The sequence below is a fragment of the Fistularia commersonii genome, chromosome 16 (assembly GCF_037954325.1).
Source record: "Fistularia commersonii isolate RoL2024-O1a breed Wild chromosome 16, RoL_Fcom_v1.0, whole genome shotgun sequence".
In the NCBI taxonomy this organism is placed as follows: domain Eukaryota; kingdom Metazoa; phylum Chordata; class Actinopteri; order Syngnathiformes; family Fistulariidae; genus Fistularia; species Fistularia commersonii.
This window is the reverse complement of record NC_141299.1, coordinates 11,891,638-11,899,874: the sequence shown is the minus strand read 5'-3', so window position 1 is coordinate 11,899,874 and position 8,237 is coordinate 11,891,638. Positions and strand designations below refer to the sequence as shown.

At 40.8% G+C, this 8,237-nt stretch overlaps 1 protein-coding gene across 1 annotated transcript; it reads right to left on the bottom strand.

Moving 5' to 3' along the window:
• Positions 1 to 1,816: 1,816 nt before the first annotated feature.
• use1 (unconventional SNARE in the ER 1 homolog (S. cerevisiae)) lies at positions 1,817 to 7,888 on the bottom strand. Its single transcript, XM_086162277.1, has 8 exons — positions 7,543 to 7,888; positions 6,390 to 6,439; positions 6,024 to 6,102; positions 5,699 to 5,851; positions 5,120 to 5,135; positions 4,965 to 4,995; positions 3,780 to 3,942; positions 1,817 to 3,160 (listed from the first exon to the last, which is right to left on the bottom strand). Exons 1-8 carry the CDS (start codon positions 7,639 to 7,641, stop codon positions 2,978 to 2,980), a joined length of 774 nt encoding a protein of 257 aa, XP_086018403.1. The 5' UTR covers positions 7,642 to 7,888; the 3' UTR covers positions 1,817 to 2,977.
• Between the last annotated feature and the right edge of the window lie 349 nt (positions 7,889 to 8,237).

Below are 8,237 nucleotides of genomic sequence, written 5' to 3'. Positions count from 1 at the left end.
CACCGGTACTTTGTGAATTGAGCATCAAAGTGCACTCAAATGTCTTATCGCACTGCCACTGTTCATATTCATATCTATAATCATATCTATAACATTGTTTGCACTCCTACTACCGGCACATATCCAGATGCACTGCGGACAGCAAAGTAGGATACTCACTGTACAGGGAAACACGTTTCTACACTGTGCACGTGACGATAAATGCTTTGAATGGGAAGACTGTGGAGACTCCGCAAGGGAAGGCCACCTGTTGGAATCGAACCAGGGACCTGGGATAAATCACAGGAATTGGGTCAAACCCAAAGTGAAGGCAGTCCCCATCCTTTACTGATGTGATACTCCAGGCCTTTGTTAAGAATTGCTGACCAATGGTGAGCTCACATTTATCCGGTCGCCAGTAGTTGAACTTGTGCGCGTACACTTTTATGGATGTGATTTATTTATTTTTAAGAACATGTTTTTTGTGGAGTCGCAGGTCATCGGGGTTAAAGATACAGATGGATACCAGACAAAATAAGTCTCTAAAATAAATTCGCATTTAAACATCTTTTCCACATTCTATCATTTCTCTTTGAATGATCCGTAATATAACTTCCCGTCTCAGACGTTGATATTACTCTTCGGAGGGCTCTTGAGGAAAAAAAAAAAAAAAAGAAGAAGAAAAAGGAAAAGGGTTTAATTTATTTTGCAGGACAACACGAGGCTTTTGGGGCCATTTTGCTTCTTTTCTCATTGTCCATGTGTTTTCCATGACTAGAAAACCAGTATTCTGGTTTCCAGGGTGCGTGAGAACCCCGGTGAACAAGTTGACGCTCAACCGATTTTGGTCCAGATTGTCCGCAGTAAATTCCATCGCTCAAGCTGATCTGACCCGGCAGACATTTTTCAAAACGTAGAACCCATTAGTTGTCCTTGTTAGATATGGATTATATAGGTTTGAATTATTTGTTGACCGTTAAGAATCACCAAGTTTTTTTTTTTTACTAAAATGCAAACAGCCATAGCATCATACATAATTTAGAACAAGATTCTGCTTTGCTATGTTATTGGCGAACTGTCATTGGAGCGTTTCTGTGTTCGCACCACCAAAGAGCAAACTTTGCATGCCTGGAATCATGAATACATCTTATTTTGAAATGATACAGATAGAAAATAACTTGACTTGTCACTACACATGTATTGAACCCCCTAAGAGCCTGTTTCTTCGGTGAAAGAGCAAGTTATAAGAGCAAATGAAGTGTACGAAAGGCAACATCCCCTATTTTTAGGGACCCTGTGGGAAAAGGGTATGGAGAAAAAAAAAAATGTTTAGATTTACTGGCGTCGGAGGTTAAAAGTGAGCCTCGCACATCTCAAAACCTTTGCTGAATTTAGGAACTGAACACATCCCACACTGTGGAGTCGGCAGGAAACTGAAACCGTTTTGGCTAATGGGATAATAGAACCATAATGAACAGGAGAAACCACACCAGTGATGAAGTAATGCTGGCGCTTCAACAGCTCACACAGTCAGAGCTGGCAACGATCAGAGGACTGAGGCGCAAACAGCTGTGATCAAGGCGAGGGATGACGATCCTTCACTGTGACACAACCTCATTTGGTCTCCTGGTGGCCTGCATACCTCGGCACCCGGCAGGAAAAATACCCCCCAGGGATCTTAAAATACACTGAGAGGGCCAGGTCCAGGCCTAGCCAACCACGGGGTGGGGCAGCAGCCTGGGAGAGGGGAGATAGAAGATGGGAGAAGGGAGAGAGGAAGGGCCGGGGGGCAAAGCTGCGTGCCCAGGCAAGCTAGCCGGCTCCACGGGCCTATGATGACAGACACACACCACAGAAGGAATGTTAACCTGCTACGAGGTTCTTCGGCACGTCGGTTCCCAAAAACACGTTCGAAGGACCGATAACTAAAACGGGAGCAGAACTCAGCGGAACGCAACTCGGGGGCTCGCCGGTGGCCGCGTTCATTTATGTGTCCGACAGCCTTTATTTAGCCATACTTACATCCCCAGATCACTTCTAAATGTGTAGCGGGATTAATTTAGGATTCATGGCTTGATCAGACCACCGAGGTCATCGAGGTTGTTGCGTTGCCAAAATGAGGTGCAGCCTGACACCACGTGGGGACATGGAATTACTGCATCTTGACATTTTCAAAACGACAGTTCCCACTTCACGCACTCAAAAACAAATAATGCAAAACCAATTTACAAAAAGAGATATCTAGAATGCTGATTTTTTGGGGGGAGTGACTCGCTTGCCGGATATGCCAAAGGCTTTTTTAAAAGGAACTAAACGAGAGCTTAAAGTAATTTAATAAGAACAAAATGGTGCTTTATTTACGTCAACCGTCTGTTTCATCAGCAACAACCTGATATACATTTCATGAAAACATACAGTACATAAAGTTGACATTAATTTAAATCTAAAGGCATAAAAAAATCAATGCCTACATCCGAAGAACAATAATTCCTATTACCCAAATTTGTGCTAATATTATTTCGAGAACCACCGATACCATTTTTTGTTGACATGTTGTGGACGGATAACTGGCTTTTTCAGATGAAAGGATGCGGAAAAAACGAGTCCTATAAAAGATAACTCCATCTGCAGTGTGACAAAGGGAATACATTTGTTTGCTCACTCGCAGCCGACCTGTTGAGGGATTTAATCCGGCGAGGCTCGGCCCCTGCTGACTGGAGTTTTAAGACTAGGTTGCTGCATAATCTAGACTTTTAAAAAAAATGGAATACTGTTGCTTCATCTTCAGAATTTTCAACCGTCGCCGAACTGTTCAAACGATTAATCTGTTTCAAAAGTGCAAACTGTCGGGTCAGAGGACGTGAGCCTTGTTGGTAGTGACTACTGATCTGTTTCACGCACACAGACGTGCTCGTCTGTATCGATGGAGGACCTGGTCGTCAGTGCTCCTGCGGGGCAGGAGAATGCGGAGCAGAAAGTCCTTGATTCGACGCAGTCATCATCTGAGTCTGGGGAAGATTCTGATGAAGAGGATCATACTGATGAAGGTGAAAGAGACCAGTATGAGCATCAGCCACAGGAGCCAGTTGACAGACTTCTTGGTGTGCTGCTCCAAGCGCTCCGACTCGGTCTTCAGTTTCTCAAAGTTCAGATCTGCCTGACGCATGGACTGGCTGAGAGTCTGTGGAGCGAAAAAAACAACTTCTGCTGTGAATGTTGAGTATCAAGCGATCGAACACACCAAGAGTAATGTCATCATGTTCAGACTGTGCTGATTTTCACATTTCAAACACACAACATGCATGATTCCCAGGTATTTTGTTTTTTTATTAATTTAAAAGTGTAATTGCAGGAATCATTAAACACTGCAAAAACATTTTTTGTGTCCCCCTATTAATTTTGGGAGGTAGATTGGAGTTTTATGCCCACTCTTTGACATAAACAAGTTTAAGGGGTAAAAAAACCCCACTGGAGACACTTGAGTGTGAAAAAATATGAACTTTATCTGTTCTTTGCTGCCCACCAGTGGACAAAACCAGCTTTGAAAACGTCCGGGCCAAATAAACAACCTGCAGTCTCAAAAACCTCAAAATCATATGGGAAGAATTTGGGATAATGATAATACTGAAATTGGAATTTAATGAGGAAATGTGAAAGGTTCTATCTGCTTTAAAAATGAAACTATGCATGTGAAAATTATTTTATTTATGTCAAAACATATAAATAGACCTACTGATCAAATACACAGGGTTATTAGAATACTTCTGACTACCAGGATACATGGATGTCTGAGCAGATACCTGGTTATCCTGTTTGATGATGTTCTGCGCTGCAAGAGTGTTATTCTTCAAATTTCTGGCCAGGTTGAGCATGTCTTCAGCGATTTTCTCCTGCAGGTTGTGCTGGTGCTGCAGGATCGCATCCAGCTCTGCGGCTGACTGACGCTCATCTAGTGGGAGACCTCTGCGCGGAGGAGTCTTATGTTAAGATATTTATGCAATGCTATTATCTGCTTTAAAAATGAGAAGTGCAGTATTCAAAATCATTAATTTTACACTAAATGGGAGCGATGATTATCATGGCTTGCCTTTTGGGGTGAAACAATATAGGTAGAATTAAAAAAAACAGCCTATTTTTCAGGGTATGTCCATATCATTGGTGCATCTCTCACAGTGAGGGGAAAGCGGTCACACATGTGAGCTAATGATGATGGCAAAACTCCCAAGTATGATGATCCACTGATCACAAGGTAGAGCATGATGGAAGATCGAGCATCTGCCATCCCTGAAGGATGCAAATATTGTCTCTGTGCAGATTTGACTGCAGCAAAATCCAGGACTAAAGCACGATGGGCTTTTGCTTGGGAAGATTGGTTCCCCCTGTATAGTGGTGGGGGATTCTGGATTTCAGTATATTCTGAATGTATTTTAAGGTGTGCTGCGATGTCCCCGAAATATAAACAAAAATGTTTCTGCTCTAAACTGCATATTCTGTCTTTTTAAGGTTTAGTCTACACTTATATCTGAGGCCTCAGTGAGCCTGTAATGACAACAATTTTTTTGACGGAAAAAAGAAGTGTTCCTAGTTTGATTCCTGTGTCCAACTGAGGCCTGTCTGTGTGAAGTTCACATGTTCTTCCTGTGCCTGGAATGGTTATCTCTGGATTCCCCAGCTTCTTCCCACAGTGCACAGAAAGGCTATAGCTTAAAGATGACCCTGAAATGTTTATTGGCATGAATGGTTAGCAGGATAAGTAGAACGGATAGACTGACTGAATGTAGGACTACTAAATAAAATAAAGGTGTTTTGAAATGATCAATGTCACCCGATCTTCCTTGGATACAAGCACCACACTGAAAAGTATACAGTAAACAAAGACCACATAATGAACCGCACAGTGAACCGTATGAACTGTTCCATCCTTATCATACATTAGATGAAAAGATAAAAACAAAACAAAAAAAAAAAAAACTAACAAAACTTACCTTCTGTTTCGTAAATCTGTTTCTGATATGGCTATTGAGAGGACAAGAGGTGAAAAAAATAAATCCCTTACATTAGGTTGTCAAAAATATGATGGCACATTTCAAATGAGATATTTAGATATGAAATTGCTTTTGATTAAAATAGAATTGTTTACCTTTGCCTGACAATCCCTGTAATGTCAAGCATAAAAGGAAGTTATGGCATGAACTGAATGATCAAGGCATTAAACCCATTTAGTTCACCAATTGTTTAAAAGCATCTCCAGCAAACCGCTGATGGCTTTCATTAACAAATAATAATAATAATAATGATAGTAATACTGGTACTCTGCCCATTTCAGGAGATTGTACTTGATCAACCCAAATACCCAAGAAACTATAATAAATACCATTAAAAATGAGGGATGTTCAGACAATATCTTGTTCCTACTTTTATAATAACCGTTTCCTTGCAATATCACCTTTTGATCTTTCAAACAGTTTTTGGCAATTTTGAGAAAATCCATCCATTTGACGACAATTAATGAGGAATGATGTCCATTGCTTTGTAGACTGAAACAATAACAACAACAATAGTAGAGAGCCACGAGTGTAACCAGAAATTGACTTGCAGAATGAGATAGAAACCTAATTAGGCAATCACTGATATTAAATTGATATATTGTCTGGATGAATGACAGTGATGTTACTCTTTGGTGTTTATACATGGACGTAAATGTCTGAGAGGACCCTACCGTGCCAAGCAACTCATCCCTCATCTCTCCTGTACACCGGGCCTTCACCTGGATGTGCACAGTTTTAGTGGCGGGCATCCTCTCGTTGGCTATTGTGGGTGTTCGCCCGGGGGCGAGGAATTGATTTGCTAAAGCCTTTTCTGTTGCCGACGACTGTAAACAAAAACAGAACAGCCACGAGATCAGACATCCTTCTCAATAGAAGTGAACTGGATGAGAGGGTTCAACAATGAACAGCGTGTCAACTTTTAATTGCTAAAATGACAGCAAGACACATAGTAAATACAATGTAAGGTTCTAAAGGATAAAACTACTAAATACTGACTAGTTTTTCTGCCTCAAGAAGTCCCTTTAGGAAATCTACTTTTCTTGTATATTCAGTCAGGACTTCTGGTGTGGGTTTGCTGGAATAAAAACACAAGTAAAAATAATTTCAGTGGCTTTAAGGGCTGAGTGATATGGAAATATATTACAAATATTCAGAAAGCCTTCAACTGACAAACATGTAGCAAATTATGTGCTCAAGTGTAGATGTCGCTTCTTGTTGGTTAAGTGTGGAAATAAAAAGTGTGATACCGCTGATTTGGTTCCAGATTTTAAATGTTGCTTTCATAGTGGCTTCATTATTAGGAGTATGACAACTAATAACTTTGGGATTGCATGATAAAGTGAAAAGAGGTTGTGAATCTACCTCTGACTTTTCCTTAGAGCCACCAACATCTCCTCCAGGGCGCCAACATACTGAGGACAGGAAGAAAGAAAACTGTGACTGGTTTACATGGATATACAAAGGTGACAGGAAATCACTTCAAAATCTCTTCTTCTTCTTCTTTTGGCTTTTCCTGTCAGGGGTTGCCACAGCGAGTCAACTTTCTCCATCTAACCCTATTCTCTGTATCCTCCTCTCTCACGCCAACTACCTTCATATCCTCTCTCACTACATCCATAAATCTTCTCTTTGGTCTTCCCCGAGCCCTCTTGCCTGGCAGCTCCAATTCCAGCATCCGTCTACCAATATATTCACTACCACTTCTCTGTACATGACCGAACCATCTCAGTCTGGCTTCTCTGACCTTCTCTCCAAAACGTCGAACATGTGCCGTCCCTCTGATAGACTCATTCCTGATCCTATCCATCCTGGTCACTCCCAAAGAGAACCTCAACATCTTCATCTCTGCAACCTCTAGTTCTGCCTGCTGTCTTTTGGTCATTGTAACAGTTTCTAGTCTATACATCATCGCTGGTCTCATCACTGTCTTGTACACCTTTCCTTTTATTCTGGCTGAAAGTCTTCTATCACATAGTACCCCTGACACTTCTCTACTTCAAAATACACAATAGAAATATTGAAAAAAATATCCAAAACATAAACAGTGATGATTGAGGACGACATAATCTACAGTACAGCTATAATATATGCGTGCTTCTTAGACGAATGTAACAGTGTGCATATATTTAAGAGTCATGGAAAAACGTGAATTTATTTCTTACGTAAAGTTCTGATTAATTCTGAATCATGCTAACTTCGCCAGGTTAGCCAGCCCACGTACACACGTCAAAACTGCTGCAGTGAATAGGTCTACTTTTAAAATCACTTTCGTTGTAAAAAAACAAAAAACAAAACAAACAAACAAAAATAACTATTAATGGGAAGAAAGAAGCAAATAAAAATGTGCAGGGACATTCTTGTTAAGAGTGGTTTGACTGGCGACGTGGCTAAAGAACAGAACGGCTAAACGTCCCACAGTTGAAGCTAGTCATGCTAGCTTCATCTTCCGGGTGGGGGCTACAGGAAAACTGAGAAAGGGAGAGTTTCACACTTGGTCGCTTCTTTTATGCCTTACCTTTTCAAGCCGCCACTCGGTCTCGCCGCGTTTCTCGGAGGCGATAGATTCACAGCGGGACAATAACCTGACAAAATTAATCTCTAATCTCGAAGCCATGTTTGAAGCCGACGGACCGTCGCGCTAAAATGACGCAATGACCCAAGTTCTTTCCGGAGCGTTAGCGAAGAAGTAAAGACTGGACGGGGAATCAACACATGTTAAATAGAGCTGGAAAAGTAGAAGAGCAAGAGATCCACATTCAGTTTTTTTAAAAAAAGTGCATTTTTTACGAATGTTTCCTGTTTACTAAAAGTCCTATATTCCTGGAATATTGCCTTTCATTTTAGTTAGCTGAAGATCATAGAGATTAAAAATCAACAATAAGTATACTAAACAATGACAGTACCGTAAGTGTCATTGTGGTCTCTGGCTGTGTTTACAAATTATGTCTCAGCATAATTTGGAAAAAACCATAGGTTTAGAAAATATTCTGTATTTGCACAATATGACGATATAAATAACGCAGAATATAGGCTGAAAATAATACAAAAGCCCAAAGTATGGTCGGTGGAAGGGGGGAGGGCTGAGAAAATGGTCAAATTGCTTGTTTCTAACAAGAATTTTTAAAATTTAGTTCAAAATGACTAATGGCCCTGATAGTTATCACTAGAAAAGCAATCACCCAAACTGTTAAATATACAGCCTATGATGAT